Here is a 25,396-nt window from a genome sequence, read left to right as displayed (position 1 = left end):
TGACTTGAAAGTTGTTCAAGAGCAAGGATATTTGTATACATTAAACTCGTATAAAATTGATCAAATAAATATACAAATTTTCCCTGGCATAATGCAACATTAATTCAAGTTTATCTCCTTTTTGAAATTTAATTTCACTTAATATAACTGGTTGAAATGATATGGTTATCTGAGTCTAAATCAATTACTTTGACCAGTCAACTATAAATATTTTACTTCTAAGTCATTTACTAAAAAATATAACATTTCACTTCAAGTCAAATTAAGTTGAAAGTATTTTAAAAGTTGTACATATAAAATCCAAAATAAATCACTTTCAACTACTTTTCATAAATTTATTGCAACACGCTAAAGAAATTATTGTTCATTATTACACTTAAAAACTTTATCATCTCACAGAAAACTTATGTATATTATTGTTGAAGAATTGGTTTAATTTGTCAAAGTTATCAAACATAAACAATGATTATGGCTTTGCGAGTGTACTAAAGTCCAATCTTGGCACGTTATATAATTTTTTTGGGCACAAATAGCATGTCTAAAATAAAGAATTCGATTCAAACCAGTCTGAGTATTATCTGGAAAGAAAAATCCAATAAAATAGATATGTCTAGGAAGATGTGGAATATATTGTTATTTTAAAGTTCATTAATTTGATAAATTGCATTTAGATTTTTAAAATCACTCAAAAGAAAAACAACATAAGAAAATAAAACTGGTCACAATTGTGTGTTTGAGCATATGATAATGGTAATGTGATTAGTATCTAGACAAACTTATGACACATCTAATATTTCAATAAATATTTGTCACCTTTTGTGAATTTAGATTTTCGTAATTTCATCTGTTATTAATAATTTTTCCACGTGTAATCAAATACAAAAGATGCCAAATGAATGTATGGAGGAAGCAAACAATTGTCAACGAGATAGATTAGTTATGGCTACTATCGGTAGATGCCTCGGATTTTGAAGTTTATTGGTTCATTTTATCAATTACGAATTTATAAATAGGTTAAATTATTATTGAATTATTAAGATATTAATTTACTAATTATTAATGAAGATTTAATTAATAAGATTTGACATAAAACAAAATCGTTGAAAGACAGTAAAAAATAAGGTGACAAATCAAGTGAACCATACATTCAAACACATGAGTTAACAAATTATATTTTGCTCAAAAAGCAAAAAACTAGCACATTGCAGCATAACGTATTAAAGTCAATTTGATTAATTTTCAAAGTTAAATTAGATCACATCAATTCGATATTTTAAACAAAAAGAATTACATATTCTAAAACTATATAAAAGTACTATAAATTGCAATTTTTTCCATATTAATATGATGAAAAAAATACATCTGAAAATATTAGGCAAACTTTTTATAGTTTGACTATAAAAATAAAGACTATGACATATCAGTCGGAGGAAATAATTTATAGTAATTTACTATCAAATTGTCGATTAACTTTAAAGAAACACATTTCAAACTTTTAATAAAAAATTTAAAGTCATCAATAATCTACAACAAATAAATCGACATTATTTTTTCAATTTTGAACCGCTCTAATTATAACTTGGGAGAACCATATAAAATAGCATATAAGAACAAAGAGTATAGTATATAAAAGAGAATAAAGTATAAATACCTTTAGCACCATAAGAAAAAGTACAAATAGAAAAGTTTGAGGGGAATAAATAGAATAAGTTCAAATATGGAGGACCATTAATGCAAAAACCTGAAAAACATTCTGGTTCGTAAATCAAGAAATGGTGCTTTACCTCTTAAAAAGAAAAAGGAAAAAAACTTGTCTTACCATATTTATTACTGTAATATATTTTCAGTTGCTTCTTAAATACGTCTCGATTTGCAACCCAATATTTTGTGTCACCAGCAAAGGCAGGGGGCCTTCATGTCCTTCTCTAGGGTTCAATATATGTTCCATTCTTCCTCTTTCTTCCTCAACTAGCTCTTTTCAGGTATTCTTCTTGCTTTTTATTAACTCAAAGTTACAATCTTTTTATTTGTTTCATAAAGATCTAGTTTTTGGGAATTGAATTTTGATTTGGGGTTCGTTTTTTGAGTTTGAAATACCATGTTTTTGAGGTTTATGTTGATTTTGTCTCAATGAATTTGAAGTGGGTTTTGGTTTTTGTTTGGAATTGTAACCGTTAAAACCCTTAAAAGGGTCTGTTATGATATAAGCTTTAAGCTGAATTATGGTATGTAGTGTTGTTTTTGTTTGTGTTTCCTTTTGGAATTATGTAGGATTTCTATATTGGGTTTTAAAAATGATGGGTTTCTTTTTTTTCTCCATTGTCACCTGATTTTACTTTTTCTTGTTTGGTGTTGCAGTCTGTCTTAATCTTATAAAAAAAGGAGAGAGATTGAGGAGGTTTTGTTTAGCGGGTGAAAATGCCTTCTTCAGATAGTCGTGGTTCTTCGATGCCATTTGCCTCATTCCGTCGTTCAATTATGAGTATAAGAAGTGAACAGGTTCATTCCGTGGAATTGAATCATGATTCTACTGTTCAGGAGATTGAGCAGGGAGTATTTCAGAATCTAGTGGCTACTCGATTTCAGGAACTGTCCGTTGCTTCTGGTGATGAATTCCTTTCCATTGCATGGGTTCGAAAGTTATTAGATGTGTTTAACAGTTGTCAGGAAGAGTTCAGAATCGTGTTGAGCAACAATAAGGAACTCCTCATGAAATCGCCTCAATATAAGCTTTTGTCTGACTACTTTGATAGAACTATAAAAGCACTTGATATTTGCAATGCTGCCCGTGATGGAACTGGGAAGATTCGACTCTGGCAGAAGCATTTGGAAATTGTGGTTTCTTCATTGGATTCTCGACAAAAGACGATTGGCGATGGTCAGCTCCGTCGGACTAGAAAAAGTCTGATGGATTTGGCTCTTGTGATGCTAGAAGAGAAAGAAACTGGAACAGTTCTTTCCCAGAGGAACCGTTCTTTTGGACGCCATAATAAAACCAAGGATCACCAGCGTCGTCCTTCTGGGCACTCAAGGTCTCTATCTTGGAGTGTATCTCAATCTTGGTCAGCATCTAAACAGCTCCAATCAATTGCAAGCCACTTGGTTCCTCCCCGTGGACATGAAATAGCTGCAACAAATGGAATAGCAAACCTTGTCTTCACAATGAACTTTGTTCTCCTGTTTGTACTGTGGGCTCTTGTTGCTGCAGTCCCTTGTCAAGATCGAAGCCTCCAAATTCATTTTTCTATCCCAAGGCAGTTCTCATGGAGCAATGCCCTTTGGTTGCTTCATGGTAGGATAATGGATGAAGCTAAGAAGCCAGAGCGCCGTAATTCAAATGGATTGTTGAAAGAAATATATAAGTTAGAAAAATGTGTCCATCACTTGACTGACTTGATAGACTCTGCTCAATTACCATTGACCAAGGATCTGATGGAAGAAATAGAAAAGGGTGGAGAAGATTTATCAGCTGTCTCTGAAGTTCTCAAGACTGGCCTTACTCCACTAGAACGCAATTTAAAGGAAGTATTCAGAAAAATTATGAGTTGCCGGGCAGAGGGTCTTGAACTCCTGGGAAGTGCAAATCAGCCGTAGAATATATGTCGTCTTCAAGTTCTAACAAAATGAAAAAAACATATATACATTCCTATTTTGGTTTTGCTGGTATTAAAGAAGTAAAAAAGGAAACAAATGTAGCAACTGTGGTTTTAGCAGGTAACTGTTTGTATGCATTACTATACCTTATGTAAAACTAGTTTTCCATTTTCATGTTCTGGATTGTGATGGTTTCGAAATTTTTTTCATTTTTTTCCTTTTTATGGGAGGGGGGTTGGAGAAGGTGTTCGTCTTGATTATACTTTTACTTGAATGCAGCTATTGATTTGTTGTATCTCCTTGGTGATATGCATATTAACTGATGAATACATGACCATTGTTGTATTGTCAATGATGTTGAAATTTGAGGAGCTTCTGATAAGAGTTGACAGTTCTAAGTTCATATACTTTGTATTTACCATATGCAGAGATTATCTAACAGTAATTTTGACCTTGCAGAGACTTCAGCATCTTTTAGATGCATAAGCCATAATGTTAGGAAAAATTAGCTCATTCACAGGTGCACTGAATTCCCAAAATGGAAGGACAACCTTCTTTGAATTGCATGGACAAGTGCAAGATTTTATCTTATTCAACCACATGATTCTTCGCATCTTAGTTTTTTTCTACACCATTTCTTAACAGCTGCAATCAAGTGATAGATATACTCCTCCTGAAGCTTATATTAAGCATGCATCATTCAATGTGATTGTGGTTGATTTCCTTTGTCGCTCTGGCTATAGTCGACCCGCAATTGTAACAACAGCATTCAGTCATACTGATATAGTATGTTTTTGATAGTCACTTGGTTTACTGGATTTATGCATTTTTGCAATTCCCATTCTATGTTTTGGCTTAGAATAAATTAAGCAACTGCCTCTGCAACTTGAAATTCTTGTCCCATGTTACATTATCTGCAGGTTGAGCTACCCTTATCTAGGACATTTAAGACAGCAGCTCCTGAGTGTTTCCTGTTACTTTAATAGTGAAATATACCTCATCTCAATTTAATGTTGAAGTTGATTACTTTATTTTATTCTCCTTCATTTGTTTTTGGTTCAAACTTTTTTATGTTTATTAGATACAAACAATTATTTTTTGTCAGCCTCACATGTTTGCAGCATGCGGTCATCCCTTTTGTCAATAAGATGGGCTGCACATTAAATTTGAGCAGTTATTGTTGGTCCCTCCTTAACTTGCTATCTATGAGTGGGGATTAGAATTCCATGTGGAGAACAGCCTGTATCAGGGCACATGACAATTGTAGTAAGATTAAAATGAGTTCTAAAGTAGGTTTATAAATATTCTTTAGTAAACTTCTCGTTTGAGTTGAAGGTCCATTGGTTTATAAACATGTTTGTTTTACATGTTGCCCTTCCTACATTGGAATTACACGGAATATGTTATTGGTCTTCGTTCTGTATTGTGATTCTAGAAGTACAATGAAACCAAAACAAGAAATGATGTTTGGCGTTGCGTGTTTGTTTTACATTCAAAATTAGTGATGGATATTTAAGAGAGCATAAGAAATATTAAATACACTTGTTAACAGTCAATTGTAAATCTTATGGTTGGAATTTTCCGCATTCTGATTTCTGATGTGACATTTGTTAAACATGATGCAATTTGTCTTACAACTGTTTTGGAGCTTGCTGATTATGGAACCCACCATACTATTTTGTTGGCTAAGGTGTTCAATTATGTGCCACTTTGACAATATATATATAATTTCTCATTTAATATGATATCAGAATAAAGCTTATCTTCGAGATATTGCCTCACCAACAAAAATGTTGAAAATAACTTGCTACCAAATGTCATGGCCCATTACTCATTACTTTTGAATCGACTGAATCACTCTTTTAGCTTAGTCTATGAAATTGGTGAATCGTGGGAACTAGTTAGTTACATCATGCATGGGGTCAGTTTCCACAGTAGGGATAATAATCCGGTGGCTAAGATTTTAACCCGCCCTACTCTGCCATGTTCTTCTCTACCATGTTCAGCATTTTACTGTGGATTAATCCAGATACTAACTCAAGACTTGGAACATAAACACTAGTATAAATAAAGAACACCTCTTATTGTAAAACATACACTACTACTGTAACATTAGTTGGTAGTATAGACATATAACCCTTCCCTGCAACCAGCATGATATGCCTGCGGAAGCTAAAACTACAGTATATTCTCTCCTACTACAGAAAGCTTACAAGCCTCTTACTTATACTACATTACCATAATTCATGATAGAACTTTGCAGCTTTTCTCAGCTTCAGTCTGGAAGTGCTCTCTTTAACGTTTCTGTTATCTAATATGTTAAAACTACAAACTATATACGGTCCCAATTCCTTTTGGTAACCACAACAACCTCTTCCTTCTCTTAGTTCTCAGCAGCTCCAACAGAAGCACCATGACTAAGGAGATATGAAGACAACCTACCAGCTCATAGATCGAACTCTTCGCAGAACTCTTGGTGGTCTTCGCTTCTCTACAACTGGTATCAGGTTCTCCATGATCTGCACGGAAATTAATACGAAAAATGAGTATTGAACTGTGAACAGCCACAATCCAACTGAAAGCAACCTCCCAACACATCTTATTCAGACTGCAAACATAAAGTTCACATACAGATCTCATTTTAAAACTAGGCTAAAAAGTAATACCGGTCTTTAGAATTTGATATGTACGACCACACAAAATAGTGGACAATAGGGGGGTAATTTGGATCTTTTGAAACCCCGCCACTTCCTTTTCCCCAAAAGACCTGGGAGTAGTTAACTACACATAAATAAAATAAATGATCAATATCGTGAAATTTTTAATCTTCCATTGTACTCCTCCAGCTCTTTCAGTCTTCTCCGATGATCCATTTTTGTTTCGTTATATCTCCCTTTACTCACACTTTATACCTAGTTAGATTAAAAGGACAACTACTTAAATGTTTTCTAATTTTAAGGGGGGAAACAACAGCTTAAGATGTTACCAGTAACAAGTTCCATTGAAATAACAAGAGTAGAACATCGCAAAGCCAATGATAAATACTAGGACGACTATCAGAATCAGATTCAGGTTCATGCAGGAAGACTTATGTCAAAAACAGATTCAGGTTCAATGTAGGATCACCCAAACACCCGATAGATTGAAAATGTAGAACAGCTTCTCTTTAATTGGTCCAACATACCCTATCCCATCCCTCCATTCAAAAAATACAGAGTTGCTTCACGAAAGAGGATGGGAAGAAAAGAGAGCCTTGATCCTAGTTTAAGGAAATAAAATGACTGTTTTAGAAAAGGAGGAAGAAAAAAGAAAATAGCAAAGATAATTGATCCAAGTTTAGGAAGATTCGAGGTATTCTTAAAAAAGAGGAGAAAAGAAAGACTCTGTCTTAGGTTAAGTGCCAATAGAAAGAAAGTAACCTTCTGATCGCAGAATTACTACCACTGAGTTTGATATCTTTAATCTCATTGGCAAGTAGCACATACACTATCAAAAGGCAGAGTTGTAGTAAAAAATCTCAACCTCCCTGACCCTTACACTGACATTAACACAGCATAAGATTGATGTTTTGAAGAGGAAGAACCAATCTCTTTTGCCGTGTTTTCTGTAGGAACTTTTTGAATTCTGGGTTGCTTTTTTTTTTGGAGCCAAATGCAACAAGGGTAGCAATTTTAGAGAAGTGCTTTTATACCGATTGTCTAGAGTTGGAGAATTGCAGATCTATAAGTAAGCAGGTGAATCATTTGGCAGTGTTGCATAAAGGACGACCACGTGAAGAACTAATTGCTTTAAACTGCTCGACCCATTCCTGAATCCTCACACAAAATAGTAAGATAGGGGTTCAATTTGCTCATTTAATTGGTTGAATTCCTTTCCGTGTCCACAAGAGAATCGAGTAGCAACAAGCAATAATGTCACAAGAAATGAACAAGTTAAATTTTATATACGAGGTGGAAAACAACAAAGCTCAGCTCCTACAGAGAAACAGAAAATAGTACCAAGATTACTGCAAGCAACACGAAACAGTAAGAGTAGAAGCATGTCTAAGTTTATTAGACAATAGAACAAGCACAAGAATATAGAATTAATTGAGTAAGACATAAGAAAATATATACCAAGAATTTCATTTCTAATGCATCCTCAATTTTAATTACTGAAGTGGCATATTATAGCGCCAAGGAGCGAAATTCATACCTGCTTAAGTCTCTCCTTATTCTTTTCCTCCTGCATTAGGCCAAAAGAATTGGTTGTTTTAGAAATTTCTCGGGACATACTATCCTACAGGAAACTTAATTCTACATGTTCCAAGAAGTACAAGAAATCAGATCAGAACTATTAATAAGCCAAATCACAGTTCTTAAAAATACAATGAACAGAAAGAAAGCATGCTTTTATTACCAAGAAAATGGAAATTTCAGATGAGTGAGGCTACAGAACAAGCTAAAAACTTTTGTGTAAAAGACTGATTCAGTTTTTGTAAATCAAAGTAATAATACGAGACAAATTCACTTCGATAAACGAGTTCAAATCACAAAGAACCAAACTTTCGATCAGCTTGAATGTTAAACAAGATCAATCACACTTTGGAAGAGAACTTAAACTAACCTCTTCTCTCAACAACCTTGCATTTTCCTCCTCCAATTGTGTAACCAAAGACTCCAATTCCACAGTATAAGCCTGAATTTTCATTAATAACATTCATGCATGTCTCAATTTTCGCCCCAAAAACGAACAAAATCCATGATCCACATGATTAGAAAATTTAATTAAATGAAATCAATAAAGACACCTGTTTTCGCTCTCTAGACCTGGCAGCAGACTCTCTGTTCTTGATCATCCGTCGCTGTTTCTGCTGTGTAGCCCTATCAGCCGGCAACTCCTCCACAGTTGACCTTCTCTTCCCTCTTCCACTCCCACTTCCACTCCCTGTAATAGCCACCACCCCATTTCCAAATCCCATGTGGGGTTGGGGTTCCATACCATACCCTCCTGGTCCATTCTGCATGGCCACCGGAAACTGACAATTCCCAGTACCCATCATGTTATCCACCACAAACCCTCTGGCAGACGGAGCCCCCGTGGCTGGAGGCGGCGGCGGAGGTGGTGGAGGAGCGATCACCGGAACTCTAACATCCTCCTCTGTAACCGCCCCAGCTTTGGTCAAAAAATCCTCCAGAGTCATCTCCGGCTCCCTACTCCCTCCCCCTCCTCCTGCTACAATTTCCCTCCACACCTCATCAACAGTCTTAGTAGGCCCCACATCCCCAACACCACCACCACCACCTGCGGCGGTAGCAGAAGGTGTATGGACTGCGGCGGTTGCAGAGACAGAACAAGCAAAAGGGTCGGAATCAGAGTAAATGTTCTTCAGAATTTCATCCATGTTCATAGAATCGAAGTTTCTAGAAGGATGAGAGTGATTTAAAGAAGAAGATGGGTTTTGGGGATGTAATGAACGATCCGAATTAGGCGTTGTTGATGCTGACGGCATCACCTTTGACGCCATAGTTGCCGACTTCGTAGGGATCTCGTTTCTCCCTTTCCTTTTCTTACTCTAAAAATACACAAATTGCTCCTTATAATTTCACAAACTTTGGATCTTTTCCCTGTTTCTCTATTCTTCTTCTTCTTCTCCAGAGGCGACAAACTCCAAACTATTTTGTCAAATTGAAGTTATTATACTACACCAATAAATAAATAAATATATTTTCTCCATTTTATTTTAGCGGACGCTACGATAAAAATAATATATTTTTCTTAAATACGGTACCAAATTTTTTTAAAAAAGCACAACTGGAGTAGTTAAAATTTCCTTCAATCGGCGGTTCCCAATTCAGGAAGAAAAAATAAGTTTCATCTTTCAGTATTATATTTTATTTAATTTTATGAGATAAAAAAATTAGTTATATAAATAACAATTTTAAAATACTTAATAGATGAAAGTCAAAAAAAATAATATACAGACCTATTAAGCTTTTATTATAAATAGACGATAAGTATATTAAAATATTTAAAAAGGAAATAAGTCTCTATTACTATAATCGCCTACAAAGAAAATGGGAAGCGTTGAAATGTTAACTTGTTATAGTAGGAGTAATATTTTTTTTACTTTACATTGCAAAAAGAAAATAGGATTTTAGTACAAAAAACAAAAGGAATTAAATATTTTCTTATAATTAAGTCCTATAATAAAGAAAAAAGTTGTAGTATCATAACAAGTTGACTTTTTGATAAATAAATGAAGAAATTTACAGCCGGCAGGAACCGCTAAAAAATGCAGACTATCTACAAACTTAATAAAATGATTTAGAAGGGAAGAAATTGTAGAAACACATGTTGTTTCACGAAAAAAATAAATTAGAGAGCGATTTTTTCGGATCTTTTCAATGCGAATCTAATTTATATGTTAATAATTAAAATTAATATTGAAATAATTAAGTAGTTAAAATGCGATTTTACATTTTTATATACAATTTACGGAATAAATTTACCTAGTACATAAAGACAGCAATTTTGGCGAAGTTCAAAAAAAAATAAAAAATTGTTAATTCTCCGAAACAATCTTCCAGTAGATTCGTTTGTCTTTTCCGAAAGCAATATTCTTGGCACTATCCGACAAGAAATAACTTCTCGATAATCGGATCAATCCATTGTATGCGGAACTTCGTCAATTTAATTACTTTATTCGTGATCTGTTTGAATTGATACGAAATTTAAAAATATATTTAAATAAAATTATGTTAAATATATGATTTTTTTTTCAATTTTATAGTCTTAAACATGTTAGGAAAAAAACTAAAAGTAAAATGTTACTAAAAAGAAAAGATATCATTCTTTTTCAAATAACTAAAAAAAAAAATCTTTTTTAAACGAAATAATATCATTTTCACTAATTATTTAGTTAAAGAAAACATCTTTTAAATAAAAAATACCCTCCGTTCATTTTAAGTTATCATAGTTTTTTTTGAGAGCTAAACTATATAGTGTTTATTAAGATTTTAAGATTTTTATTTTATTGAGATATAAAAAAAAGTTACTAACTTATTATCTCTCCGTCTCATTTTATGTGGCATCATTTTCTATTTAATCAGTTTAAAAAAGAATGTCACATTTCTTTTTATGGTAATTATTTAAAGGTACAATTGTTCTTTTATCCTTGTTGGTCTCACTTAATTTTAAATAGTAGTCTAATATATTTATGAGGAGAGAAAAAAGTGAATTTACTTTTGAAAGACAATTTGATAAATAATTCAAAATCTTCATTTATTTCTTAAGTTCGAGGAAAAGATCAAAATAGTCCCTCTTCTTTGGGCTAAGGCTCAAAGTGATCATTGAGTTTCACATAGAGCACTAACAGTCCCTCTTGTTTGCAATATTGGTATATTTTTTATCCTCCTCCAAAATTTTACCTATTTTTTTTGCATTGATTTTATCCATAACTTATGTGTGGGATGTTCAATAGTCATTTATATATGTAGTAGAAATAACAACTCCATATCAAAGAATGTGAGAATAAAAATACTTTATTTTGTTTAGTAGAAATCGTATTGCAGGTAAAGTCGAGAGGTTCATCACGATAATTTCATGTGCAATAGTATAAATTTTTTCTTTTCTTGCAAATTCATATGTTTAAATGTTTTTAGTTTAGCTGCAGTATTATTTCTCGTGAACAGAAAAAAATATTTTTCTTATCATTTCTCTTAGATAAAGTTATTATTTCTATTAAATATATTAAAAGACGATTGGACATTCCTTATATATAAAATTTTGGATAAAAATAATATTAAAAAATAAGCAAAATTTTAGGAAAGGACCAAAAGTGCACTAATATTATAAATATGAGCGACTATTTGTGTCTCGTGTAAAAATTCAAGGATCACTTTGAGTCTCAACCCAAAGATGAGGGACTATTTTGAATATTTTCTCTCTTAAGTTCTGTATCGGATTAAATGATACCATATAAAATGAAACCAAGGGAGATCTTTTTATATAGTTTTTGGGTTTAGAATTTTTTAATACGTTATTTATTTATATTCTTTTACTATTCAATTAAATGCAATGATATCAGAGGGTTTTACGTGTCAGACTTGATTTCCTTGTTTTGTCTTTATATCTCTCTGTCCCCATTTCACTTCTTTGCTTTTTTTTTGCGCCCTCTATTTTTTATCTGATTTTTTAAAAGGCAAAAGCATTTTATTCAAACTTGCGTGCATGAACTAACCAAAGGTTTCTATTTTTGTTTAAGATTGATGATGTATAAAATGAATCTTTATTTTTTTTAATATAAGAAACAAGTTCTAACAACCTTGCTTTTTGCAAGTTGCGTTCAAGCCTCTTTCAATATCCGTGCGGTCATTTGATAGAGTATATAAATAGTATTCGTATTAGAAATATTTGCATCAAGTAATATACAAACTATCTCTCAAGCATCATTTAATTTTATGTATTAAAATAACATGCATTATATAAAAATATTTATTTACAAAATTTTTTCGAGGAGCAATGAAGTCTCTAATCGTGCTTAATACATGCATTAAAACCCCTTGAATTGCCAATACATAGGAATTCAATATTAATAATACACACATTAATACACATGAGCTAAAAATTGGTTAGACATGCCTACTTTTCAAGTTAAATTTTAAACTTTTGAGAGTATTTGACAAATTAAATAATAACTTAAACTAAATCAAAAAATGACATAAAATATCTTAATTCAAACAAGTGAGTATTTTTTCAAGTACATTAACCAAATTCATCATCAGAGAATTTCTAGGTTTAAAAACATCTATTTTATTTTATCTTAAAAAAGAATACATTTATAAGATAAAGTGATAAACTACTCAACATTGAAATCAAAATACAACCCAAATACATAACAGTGAAATGGATATAGAAAATTCGTATGACCAATCAAACAAGTGTGAGAATGAACCCAATTGATTGATTAAGAAAATGGATGATTATTTGATTTTAACCATTATGCCAAATCCTTTTGGACACCAAGTACAAGTAACCATTGATAAGATTAGTCTTACAAATCTTATATCAAGTTGTTCCAAGCTCCTAATAATCAATTGAAATTCAGTCCCTGCACTAGAATGATTTTGGACATCATTATGATACCTACAAAATTATGTTCTAGTATACATAGAGAGATTTCTGGAACAATCTTGTAAAAGGGAAATTCAAATTTGTCAAAATATGACGGGGAGAAAGAATTGTAGACGAACCTAGTCCTCATCGTAGCCCCCTTCTTCTCCGGCATAACCCCAGTCTTCCTGTGGAGCATGATCAGTTTCAGCAGCAATGGGCACATCAATGTCCATATCTTCTGGAGGAGCCTCATGTTTGTCATGCGCTACTTCCACTTTCATTAATTTGAGATTCTCCTGACTGAAGAATTCAGCATAGGGCTTGGAGACCTAAAAGGAAGGACAAATAAACTGGAAACTTAATAAACTGCGCACAATGCTGGAGAGTTCAGCAAAGGGAAAGAAAACTTAAAATGCGGTACCATTAAGCAAACATTGTTTTGGAGTGTAATGAAGGAAGCAAAAGAAAATAAGACGGCCCAAGAATAAGGTAAATTTTTTTTTCCTAAGTCTACTGCACAATGCCAACAGAATTCTATTTCTTTCTTTGCTCCTAAGGAACTGGGTGTTCTTTCTGTACCTTGTCCCTTGGGATGGAAAACACATAATTATGCCTTCAGTTTTTACCTTGTGGAGCGCATTCCTCTTCTCCGCGCTCTCAACTAAATTTTGCCAACGTGCGTCCTTTCTTAACGTGGATGCAGAACCAACAACCTAAAATCAAAATGAAGAACATTGTTTACAGAACATTACCTGTCTTACAAAAAATTAGGATTGAGCACTAGAAATTTATCATTTTCGTTTGCTAAATGAATACCAGGACAGAAGACCGTGCTCTGGTTATGCCAACATTCATTCGCCGATAATCAGCAACAAAACCAATGCCTTTATCTTTGCTTGCTCGAACACATGAAAATATTGCAACGTCCTTCTCACGTCCCTGTAACAAAGTGAAATTATTCACTCTACCAAATACAGAGAAGAAGGTGAATTGAACTTCCAATCAAGTATGATGGCCTTCACAGAACCAAAAGCCTGAATCTCATTTAGCACCATTCAGAGCTAAATGATACAGGAAATCTGTCGAAAAAATCAAAGGATTACCTGGAAACCGTCAACAGTATTGATATCAACTACTTTGTCAGACTCCACCCCAAAGGTTTCTCGGAACTTTTGACGCAAGAGTTTGACTTGATATCTATATGGTGATATAATAGCTAACCGGGAACTTGACTTAAGCTCTGGATAACCAGAGACCAGTTTGTGATACATCGCAAGCACAAATTCAACCTCATCAACATTTTGCCAAGAACCACTTCCAGATGGCTGGGACTCCTTCCCGTCGTGAATGTCAAAAAAGCAAAAAGGTCCAAAGCAACGGTATTCGTGCCAAGAGCGCTTTGTCTGCACTTCAACATCAGGCCCATCTTCAAGAGCCTCCTCGTAAAATTCTCTGGAAGGGAAGTTCCTAATCTGTAATTTGATACAACTAAATTAATATATTCCCAAGACACAGGACATTTTGAACTTCCTTTCATGGGACTAAACTCAACATTGCATTTGGCGTTACAAATATATTTGCCTTTACTTTGTTGGCTGTTCCAAATTGTGCGAAGAGTCTGCATCTATACAATTTATCGGTGGATTTCTGAAGCCTCACTTTCTCTCATTTTCAAATATTATAATCTCCAGACAAAAAGCAATAAGGGTGCATGATTCATAGGTTAAACATTTGATCTTCTTTGAGCTATCAATAAAAGCTCTGTATTTCTCATGCTTCAGGATATGATGCAAGCACAATGCAACAGTAAACAAAATCAGCATCCCTGATGAATGTAATTCTATAAGAGACCAAGTCTCTAAAACTATTTTCTAGTCAAATGGGCATAGGTCAATGACAACAGTATTATTTTGCTGTTAGTAATTGGAACAAAGGCCTAACAGTTTCTAGAGCTTATGGAAACATGTCTGGACGTTGAGTAAATGGGATTAATGTCTCAGCAGTTGCATAAAATGTGCCAGTTCATAATGCCATAAAAGAGAATGCTCGCAAACCTCTGGATGCATGCGATATTGAGTCTTCAGCATCTGTACTGGATATCCCGCCCTCTGAAGTCTCTCAAATAAGCTGGTGCAGTATCTGTCAATCCCATACCCAAGGAGGAAAGATGAAATTAGAGAAACAGGAATTAGGATTTCCAAGAACTTATCTGGTAACTTGGGAACAGTTGGATTTTTTCTAGAAAATGAAAACAAAGTTATCTCCATTTTCATTTCTAAAAACACTTTTAATATCATATTTGTCATACTGAGAGTCTAGACCTAAAAATCATAACAAGTTCTATAGTAAAATCATATTTATTTTTTGAAGAGTGTTTGGAATGATTAAAAGAAAAGACAGTTAGAAATAGGAAACCAAGCAGGAAACGAATGGTAGCACTGGAGCAGAGCTAGTGAGGTAGAGATATGAAACAGAGGGGATTGGCAGGTTAAAGGATGGGGGGATCCCTGGTGGATAGATAAGCCTGGAGAGTCAAAGGAGCTGAATGAATTTTTTATGGTCCATTATAACATCTCTTCTTTAGACAAGATTGCAGCAGAGAGTTACAAGAGCCAGTGTACTTGTTTCTCAAAAGTTTTAAGAGGCAAAATACTTCTGTTTCATGATCTTTTATTTACAGTAAGTAGATGCAGTCATGCAGTTGCTTTACCCAAATTTTCCAGCAATAGGTGAGATCACAGTGGCTGGTAGTTGAACTGGATCACCGACCTGTAAATTATGGGAAAGATAAAAAAAAGTTCAAAATGTCTCCTGATAAGATACAGTTTCATATCAAAGGAGAAAAAGAATAATGCTGCTCTCAAAATTCTCTTCAGCATAGAGCACATCTGACAACACAGAACAGTATCATTGTATCAGAAGTGCTCATATGTAGCAAGGGAACTTTGTCAGGTAAACAGTTCTGTTTTTTGATAAACAAAAATAGTTACTAATGTATAATAGAACTTAATAGTTTCGAATACTCATCTTCTCTGATGTCTAGGCAACAGTCAAAATATTTTATCTTCTATAGACACCATTTCTTGTTGCTTTTTGTAGTTTTTACTCACCCAACAAGTGAACATGTTCAAATACTATTCAAATGTTATCAGTAGTGTGGAGATCAGGTTCACTCATTAAATAAATGAAGAGGATAAAATACAGGAAATATGAGTTCTTAGCTATCATGACACAGAAAGTAGACAACATGTTGGGGAATCCCACAAACAAGAAGTCAATAAAAAGGGTGTCAGACTAATACCATTCATGTCAAAACCATGGATTTAATTTTAATTCCAGAAGACAAGAACAGTCCATCACGGAAGTATACTATAATCTCCCAAACTCAAGGAATACTATAAAATTAGTAAAAAGTATTGAGGTAACAATATGCATATTTGTATTCATCCATACCAGGAATACTTGTTTGCATCCATTGGACAATGGGAGAAGTGTCGATGGTTCCACCTGTTTAATAATGACGTTAAGCATTGCTCTACACAAATCAGCCAGCCATTATGAGAAAAATCCAGAAGCTCAATAAATCAGAAGGCTGTGATTGGTCCAAAGGGCAGCAGGTCCCAGACGGATTTCTTGGTTAAAAAAAAAAATCCAGCTAGTTCACATACAACAGTACAAGGCAGCTTAACAAATAGTATTACTAGAAGATATTTCATAACTTACATGTATAGTCAGGAACATGATTATCAAGGAGATGGAGCATTAGCATTGACTTATATATTAGTATGTTAAGGGATATTAGTATTACTCTTATTGTTTCTTGTACTTCGATTATCGAAGTATTTTGTTGTAGTTACTGCTCCTTTTTTCGTACTGCTTCGGCATGCTCTCTATAATGTTCTGTCATGTCTTCTCTACTCAATCATTTCTTTTTCGATCAGCTTTGGATTGCTTTTCCTTGAGCCGAGGGTCTATCAGAAACAAATGAGATAGAGGTAAGGACTATGCATACACTCTACCTCCCAGACGCCATTCGCGGGAATACACTAGGTATGTGTTGGTGGTGTTATATTAGTAGAATTATTTGTGTACGGTCTTCTACATTATTGACAAAAAATCACACCAAAAATATAAGATAGAATTACCAAATTTGAAATTTTGGAACTTCTCAGACCCACTAGTGGGATTACACCGGTATATTGTTGAAATTTTGAAACTTACTAGTCGTATATGAATTAGCAATATTACAGATCTATTTCTGTTCGGGTACGGTCCAGAAAGCGAATTTTGCAATGGTCATTATGTTCTCTATTCAGCGGGAATTTTGTAATGGTTATTGTGCTCTCTATTCAACGGGAATTTTGTAATGGTCATTGCATTCTCTGTTTGACTGCCTTTAACCCCATGTGGTTTACAGTATACAGGTTACCTCCTGGTAGTATGAATAGAAGTACAGCACCTCCCTACTTTTTACAAACCTGTCATTTTACTGACTGCTGTAACTCCCTGTAAAAGTGCCTTCGATATGACCAAAGCAAGTAACAATGGTTGGTTTTAACCACATTTTCCCCCTAAAGTAGAATAGTAAATCTCTATTTTTTTCCTCAGAAAGTGCAATATTTCCACTACATAAGGTATGGACCACTTGAGCAAGTTCCATTTAAATTATATCTTAGATTCCTAAGGCAAGAACTGTTGATGTCTTCTCCATAAGATAAGGACCAGAAAACCAAATTCCTCGGTTAACATGAACTGCACTTTTCTCATTCCAGACCATTTAAGCATATTCGTATGAAGTTAGGTATGACTCAATGGACTCATACATAAGATTAGGACCAAATGCATACACTGTAGGATTATTTTTCAATAATTTGCAATTTGGTACTAGTATGTTTTGCTTGTGAACTGACACTTCTAATGTTTTATATTGTTCAGGGAAAAGGGTCAAATATATCTCTAAACTATTCAAAATGGGTCCGTTATGTTTTTGGCTCAAAAATGTCCTCTTACTAGCAAAATAGCTCAAACAATATCCTTTTTTCTTACTGTCGCTCCAAAACAAGAAAAAATGGCCCAATTTAGCTCAAGTCTTCACAATTAAGAGCACTTGTCCAGAACTTTAGATGGAGTGAAAAAAATGTCTTATTTTGCATAGTTATAGGGTAAAAATTAGACCGTTTTTCTTGTTTTGGAGCGACCGTTAGAAAGAAGGGTACTTTTGATCTATTTTGCTAGCTGGAGGGCGTTTCTAAGCCAAAAAACGTAACAGAGAGTAAAACTAACCCATTTTGACTAGTTCTGGGGTATATTGGTCCCCAACCAGAGCTGCTGAAGTCAGTTTCATCATCTCCATTAAGTTTTACTAAAAGACAGTATATTTTAGAACTAAAACTTTCTCCAGGAGGGAATGGGCTTCGAAGATAACACCGGTGTGGGAATAAACTTTAAAATGCAAAAAGGTAAAGTAAATGAATATTCAAAGCATTACTAGCTAAGTGTACCCAATGAAGAGGAACAACAAATGACAATGACAGGTAGCAAAAACAATAAGGACCGAGTTGTTCAGCTGATATTACCATATATTGGCATGTAATAGTCATTAGATTTTCTTTTTATAAGGATAATCATTAGATTCTATCCAGGATTATAGAGAACACAGAAACTTACAGCTTGAGCAGCTTCATCTATTATAACAACGTCAAAACCACGATTCAATTTAGTGAAAACAGGAGAAGCACTAAAGCTAAGAGTGGAGAACACCTGCACATCATAATAGGTTAGTCATTGGCTGGCTTTAGGTAGTTATAAAAAGAAGGTCCAACTGACATTGTGTGGACTTTTGTTAGCCATAGAAAAAGGTCCAACTGGCATACAATTACAGCCTCATCCAGAATAGAAGCACGAATGCTGTCTTTATCTTTCCCAGGCCCTCCTTGCTTCTGCCTATCACCAATTTGTGAGTCCATGCCGGACAGTCTTTGTTCTACCTACATACACATAAACCTACCAGGTGAACACCTGCAATTGGCACTGGAATCTCTAGAATAATGAGAGACAAGTGCAAGGTACAGACCAGGTAATCCATGGAGACTGCCTGCACTGAATGATGAGCTTTAAGACCGATTCGTACTATTTTAGGACTGTATGCACGGTCATTTTCATCCCGGATACCTGAAATCAATAATCCTTTTTATAAGGACCTGAAAGTGATAGTCATAAATTCAATTTTGCAGCAGAAGACATTCCGAGCACAAGATTGTTTGTGATTTCCTTTCATAAGACGATAAAATGTGGGCATCGAGCTTTACTGCTGATTACATAAGCTAATTAAACAAATACATACATGCAGAAGTAAAATCTATTGAGAAGAGACAGAGCATCTCATTTTTTCCTATAGTTCATATCATATCTCTCAATAAAAAAAATTATGTTATCTTTTCCAAGTCACCTTTAAAGTTGGAACAAAAACCATCGTAGGTAAAGAATTCCTTTTTGTGAGTCTTCCAATCCTGCAAGATCATAGGCTATGATTGTTAGATGATAAGTGATACTACAGAGGGTTTTGTTTGTGTTGCTGATTTCTTCCAAACCCTTGTGATGATTCTCTAATGCTCAAGTGTTTGCTTCGGCGGGCTGCAATTTCATCACTTTGTTGCAACTTTGAGTCTTAGAAAAGCTGTAGATTCTCTTTCAGATTTTCCCACATTTAAGCTTATTACCTTAAAGTGCAAGCTTATTCTACATTATATTATGATATCCTAGAAACAACCTCCATTAGCTCAAACTACAGTATATTGCTACTACAGGAATGATCTGCCCAGCACTTTGCTCAAAACTTCTGTCTAAACGCCTATGCTTCCTCTGCCAATATTTGCATGCTGCTTGGACTACAGTTCTCGTACCCATCACACATCATAACTTATGAAAAGGGACCAGGGCATAAATCTGACATCTAATTTTTTACCTGAGAAGGCTATTGCTAGCACAGGATAAGAAGTCGCTATATTTTTTCCTGTGTTATAATTTAAAAAGAGAAGATGAGGAAAAGGTAAATTTGACTTCAATTCTTTACTTAGATTAACATTGCATTTGGGTGATACAGCCTAGTGTAAAGAGTTCTTACAGGTTTACTGATGACTGCATTCCCTTGAGTAACCCCTAATGTAAGGCTGGTTAAGCAAATTTAAGTATACCGACATTTCTCATAGCACTCATCGACTTAGTTATCACATTGTTGTATGTTATATCTATTTCATTCACAAGTGAACAGATACAAAAAGCTTCAAAGTGACTGATATAAGATCAGTGAACAGATCTTCTTCAGGCAATTTTCAGAATAATAGAAATTTCATGTTGTAAAAGCACAAAAAGTGCAGAGAAGTGTCCTATAATTTTGTAATTCAACAATCAGGTAATGATATTCATCATAGCAACACCACCACAACTTGTGTGAGAAGAAATTCGTACATAAAAAAGAGCGTACCAGTGTTTAGAATCCGCAATACAATCTCGTCGAGCGCAGAATTTGATGGAGCACAAACTAGAACACGAACACGATACTTCCGACTGGAATTGACCACTTCTGGTTTCTAGAAAAATAGTTTAGTGTAAGAGGGCACAAATTTAAATTTCTCATATCATTACGATGTACAACATCAAACATACCAAGTCATTGCCAGATGTAGGAAAAAACCCATCATCCCCATCTATTGGCATTTCTTGATCTAGAGGATTAGTCCCACCTAACCATGGAGATGCTTTTGCCCAGTGTTTGTATCTGCAAAGTTCAAACAGTCTTAAAGAGATCTGGAAAAGGAACCCTTATCACAATTCTTAACTTTGAATTTATTCATATTATACATGTATCTCGAAGAAGCATTGGTAAAATAGGGGAGACAAGTTGTCAACAGCCCACAAATACACCTATAAACTGTATAGATCACTCAGCCAATAAAACTTTTTTGAGGATATCACTCAGCCAATAAAATTCAAAAGAATACACCCTCTTCCGCCCAGGTTCTCCATCCATCCAGAAAGAAAGGAGATGTTGGATCTTCACAATAATCAGTTAACAAGTGTATATATAATTAGCTTCATCTCCACAGTCAAAGGATCTTGCTTCTAGATATGGTGCCACAACTTGATAAACAAAATGATGCACACAATGGTTTCTACTGTGTCATTTTAATATGCTTGAGGATTACAGAGTTAATGAAGATTTTATCACCCGATTTTCCACTTAATCCTTTCATCATGTAGAGCTTAAAAGACTGCATATACACATGTATGGCTGGTAAATATACGTAGATACATCAAGACAATGTTCATTTTTAGATAAGTAAATCAATCAGCCCGTATTTATAAATATAAACAGGAGTTCACGTATGTTCTGTAGACATACTTGTCTGACATGGATAATTCTGGTCCACGTTTTACACTGCTCAACTTCACCCTGCACAAATTCAGTAGATAAAAGAGAATGGGTTATCCTTTCCATTAGGTAAACTTTGTATTATATACAGATAAACTGAATAAAGGTGAGCCCTTAATGTTTCTCGTCGAAGGCAATATGTCATAGCAACAACCAGACTTCTTTTTCTAATATAAATACATCCTAGTGATAAAAAAAATAAGTGGCATACCTGTTGGAGTGTACTCTAGAAGGAGTTGCATGCAAAATGGCACTGAGAATCCCAAGTATGGTTTGTGTTTTTCCAGTCCCTGGTGGACCCTAAAGTAATGAACTTTGTTAAATACTTAACTTTATTAAAGTTCCGACTATTTGGTTAAGAAGCATCAATGAGACTAGATTAACTTGAATACCAACCACTGCCTTTTTAAGTTTTATACACTAATCTCTTTTTGTGGTAATTTTGATACATTAAAGTATTCTTCATGGAGTAAATAAAAACAAATAATTGAGCACGGAGCAGCTCCACTCGTCATGGCTTTTCGAGATGCATACGTACATAAATCACAAAATACTACACTTGAAAGAGCATTATTAAGAAAAGGCCTATTTCGTTTATACAGCCTAGAAAATAAATGGATAAGTCAAACCTGTATCAACACAAAAGTTTTCCGTGAAAGCCCTGCCTGCAAAGAGAAATGTTGAATGAGAAAAATGTATGCTAAGTTTTACATGACTGAGAACTATTAATAGGTCATCAAGGGGTACAGAAGCACTGAGTTGGTATAGACAGCATATATACATTTATATATGTGTGCGCACACGCGCTTATGTAAAAAAATAATATATTAGAAAAGTGCTTACTGCATATTATGATAAAGTTGTTTTAGAAACTCACATTAATAGCATCAAGCTGAGACTTGTTGTGATTGCTTTCAAGAAATTCCTTCAAGGGTCTAGATATTTTCCAGGCTTGATCTTCTGTAGAACGATTGCTATCAGCTGCTGATAGTATCAAATCCTTAAATGGGAGGGAGCTTACTGACCGCAGAGCAACATATTCACGGGCTATCGTTGATAAACTGCATATCTGCAAATTGAAGCACACATGTAAAAAAGATAAATCACTTCAGAAGAGTATACAATACTTTATTTTCTTCTTTAAAAGCAGTACCAATTTCAACTTTGTAGGAACTGGTACTTTTTGTTTACTTGGTGATATTAAAACTGAAGCAGACAAATGAATTAGCATGTCTCAACAACTACGCTGCACATCATCTGAATATGCTGTGCTTGCTTTAAACATGCGTGATGCGGGGAACTGATTCATCTTCACCATGACTAACTTAACATGATTGAACTAACATAAATAAACATAGAGCATATCTACTGCGACTTAACACAGTTTTCGTACATAAAGAACCAAAATCAGGCATAGCATTAATTCCTTCAGTATCCTTTTGAATTTGATTTAGCTCAATTTTTTAAGTTTGATCTACACAGGCTCAACATCTCCTTTTTCAGACTGGAGCTTCATCCAGAAAGTATAATAAACTCAGCCCAAGTGTTACATATTAACCACATATAAGAAAAGACGTAAGGTAGAATCACAAAGAAATTTGACAAGAATTTAGAAGTTATGTCGGGGTACCTTGAGAACATGCAAAAGCTTCGCATTTTCTGTAACAAGAGGACGCATACTCAAAAGCCTAGAGCAAGCTTCAATTTCCTGTGTATTCAATTGTTTGACCTCTCCGCTAAGGTGCATCCGAAGTCTTATTTTGTCTGGTCGACGATCCTCAACCAACGCAAACGCATATGCAGTTGGGAGTCTCTTACCATCTCCAAACTGCAAACATTTCGCCACAAGCACCCAAATATTGAAGAAAATTTTTTATTTTAGACAATCAAAATACCTCATAAAGAAAACAACAATGTACGATGATCACATTATAATGCTTGTATTTAAAATTAAGTAGCATGGCATGGGGACACAATTTTTTCAACACGTATTTCGGACTCATTAAAAGTGAACAACTGAAAAGCACAAAGAAAGTTTACAGAAATAGAGTACCTCCTTATTTGAAAGTAACAACAGATCATTCTGTTGTATTGATTCAGCATCACTGCATGAAATCATTGGAAAGTGAAATCCGTCAATCTCACTGCACCCTACTGTTACTGCCTTCATCCAAAGTGTCTCTACAATTCCCAAGCACAAATATGCTAAGCACATGAATGCAGAAGTCAACCAAATAAAATGATAAAATGGATTTTGAAGATACACCTATATAAGCTTTTATGTATATGAAACTGCAATTTATGTGATAAATTGTGAAAATATTAGTCATTCTCTAGTTTTAAAGGCAAAAGAGTAATTATAATAGTATTAGTAGTTCTTGAGTCCATATAGTTGTAATGGAAATCCAATAACACTTGCATAAGTTCATGTCAACAAGTGCACAGAATCATCCTTCCTTTCATCTACTAACACCTCTATAAGGCTGCCCAACAATGAACACAACAAGAAAAACTACTACTGTGCTTCAACCCGAAATTAGTTCAAAATCTTCAAATTTTTTAACAGATAGTTCTTGTCGGTCTTGAATTTTTTTGAGATTACGGCGTTGTTGTTTTCTTAGTATGGTTCTTTTCATGAAAATCCACATACACATCAACTTCGTCTTAATTGTCCATATCCAAACCCAAAATAAACTCAAAAACACGAAAAAAAAGAATATAATACTATTCAGTATAAGGGGAAGAGGAAGGTAAAAGAAAACTAAGGAGTGGGGAAGAAAGAGCAAAATCTTGGGGCAAGAATCACTTAAATGTGTTCTTCTTTTTCTTTTTGGTAAAATCCTAAACACATTAACAATATGGGGTTAGATAACCAATAACAAGAACAAAGAAGAAGTACCTTCTTCATCATCTTTTTTCCCTTGTATTATTTGAGCTTTAACTTCTTCAAATAAAAGAGGTTCGAATGTTGCAAGATAATCTTGAACATCTTTATACGAATTCTTTGCTTTTTTCAGAACAAGAGCGTTGTCATCATCCCATTTACCCTTCTTCCGCTAAACATAAAGAAAGATATTAAAACCTACATTGAAATACAAAACAAGAAATTGCAAAAAAAATTAGTAAAAATTACATCGGATTCTTTGATGAGACGAAGGTAATCCCAACTGAGAACAATTTTATAAAAGCGTAAACTTAACGCTTCTTCCTCTAACTTGTTCTTGTCGACCGCCATTTGAGAAGGGCAACTCCCCTTCTTCTGGGTTTTAGGGAAAACAGAAGCACTACAGGGTTTTTAAGGAAGAAAGGGGTATTTATATAATTTTCATTTTTCTTTTGTGGTGATATTTTTAATTAATGAAATTTTTTGTACAAATAATTTTATAAAAAAAATGTATTTATTTTCTAAATTTTACATTATAATTAAATGATGCCAACTAAAGTTGATTGAAGTGGGTTAATATGTTCTTCCAATAATTTATTAAAAGGAAGTGTGAATACAAGTTTAATAAGTTCGTCCGATATCGAGAATTGATTATTATGTTATGGGTTAATTTTTCTTATGACGTAAAAAGTCAAAGTTCATTATCAAAGTCAATTGAGCGAACACACGTTATTAAATAAAATATTTTTATATATATAGTATGATTATTATTTCAATTTTTATAACATATGTTAAACTTAATTTAAAAGAATTGCACTATTTTACGCAATATATGAACTAATAATCTTCAAGCTAATATTTTTAATACGAAAATAAAGCAATTCAATAGACCTTCTATTGTTAATTATAACATTACATAATCTATGCACTGTTAATTTTTAAAAGATACATTACAACCATATACTAATATTAATTTTTTGATTACACAATAGATGCATAAAATAAACGAAAATACCCTAATTATATTGTTGGTAGAATATATATAACAATAACATATTGAATATAATTTTACAAAATGAGATGTGAAACTGTATATATGTACCTCAGAGATAGGACAATAGTCTCCAATATCCTCATGTCAAGATAAAAATAGCCCAAAAAAAAGTAGTAAAAATAACAAAAACAAAGATCACAAGCAAAAGTTAAATAAAAATGTTCGAATCATAATAATAAATGCATTGAACATATTATCAAACAAACATAATTTAGTGTAAAATTGTTATAGTTTGGAAATATTATCAAGAGATAATGAGATATTTGATCTCTCTTTTTTATGGAGCTAGACTTCGAACAAAAAATTATTTTCACTTTAAATTACTCATATTTTAAAA

At 33.8% G+C, this 25,396-nt stretch overlaps 3 protein-coding genes across 6 annotated transcripts; 1 reads left to right on the top strand and 2 right to left on the bottom strand.

Annotated features, from left to right (window-relative positions):
• The first annotated feature begins 1,812 nt into the window (after window positions 1-1,812).
• Window positions 1,813-4,438, top strand: LOC107009161. 2 transcript variants are annotated; one of them, XR_003579295.1, is made up of 3 exons: window positions 1,813-1,982; window positions 2,359-3,714; window positions 4,054-4,438. XR_003579295.1 is itself a non-coding variant. In XM_015208475.2 (2 exons), exon 2 carries the CDS (start codon window positions 2,419-2,421, stop codon window positions 3,592-3,594), a length of 1,176 nt encoding a protein of 391 aa, XP_015063961.1. In that variant the 5' UTR covers window positions 1,813-1,982; window positions 2,359-2,418; the 3' UTR covers window positions 3,595-3,962. The 2 variants fall into 2 exon arrangements, 1 of the variants encoding a protein (XP_015063961.1); XM_015208475.2 differs by lacking the exon at window positions 4,054-4,438 and having other exon boundaries at window positions 2,359-3,962.
• A 1,200-nt stretch (window positions 4,439-5,638) lies between these two features.
• Window positions 5,639-9,279, bottom strand: LOC107009566 (bZIP transcription factor 12-like). The gene is made up of 4 exons (XM_015208911.2): window positions 8,384-9,279; window positions 8,200-8,271; window positions 7,789-7,818; window positions 5,639-6,113 (listed from the first exon to the last, which is right to left on the bottom strand). Exons 1-4 carry the CDS (start codon window positions 9,098-9,100, stop codon window positions 6,033-6,035), a joined length of 900 nt encoding a protein of 299 aa, XP_015064397.1. The 5' UTR covers window positions 9,101-9,279; the 3' UTR covers window positions 5,639-6,032.
• A 3,164-nt stretch (window positions 9,280-12,443) lies between these two features.
• LOC107008189 (probable helicase MAGATAMA 3) lies at window positions 12,444-24,412 on the bottom strand. Of its 3 annotated transcripts, none has more exons than XM_027918305.1 (21): window positions 24,255-24,412; window positions 24,021-24,177; window positions 23,175-23,326; window positions 22,752-22,949; window positions 21,999-22,190; window positions 21,751-21,786; window positions 21,333-21,421; window positions 21,092-21,142; window positions 20,356-20,467; window positions 20,174-20,279; window positions 18,764-18,861; window positions 18,564-18,677; window positions 18,358-18,450; window positions 16,144-16,197; window positions 15,401-15,459; window positions 14,745-14,829; window positions 13,794-14,162; window positions 13,507-13,629; window positions 13,317-13,403; window positions 12,828-13,019; window positions 12,444-12,690 (listed from the first exon to the last, which is right to left on the bottom strand). In XM_027918305.1, the coding sequence occupies exons 1-20, from the start codon at window positions 24,354-24,356 to the stop codon at window positions 12,828-12,830; spliced, it is 2,469 nt and encodes an 822-aa protein (XP_027774106.1). In that variant the 5' UTR covers window positions 24,357-24,412; the 3' UTR covers window positions 12,444-12,690. The 3 variants fall into 3 exon arrangements, with proteins under 3 accessions (XP_027774106.1, XP_027774105.1, XP_027774107.1); XM_027918304.1 differs by having other exon boundaries at window positions 12,444-12,685; XM_027918306.1 differs by having other exon boundaries at window positions 12,444-13,019; window positions 23,175-23,302.
• Window positions 24,413-25,396: the final 984 nt, after the last annotated feature.

The sequence above is a fragment of the Solanum pennellii genome, chromosome 1, assembly GCF_001406875.1.
Source record: "Solanum pennellii chromosome 1, SPENNV200".
In the NCBI taxonomy this organism is placed as follows: domain Eukaryota; kingdom Viridiplantae; phylum Streptophyta; class Magnoliopsida; order Solanales; family Solanaceae; genus Solanum; species Solanum pennellii.
The sequence above is the reverse complement of the archived record's forward strand: the minus strand, read 5'-3'. Positions and strand labels throughout refer to the sequence as shown.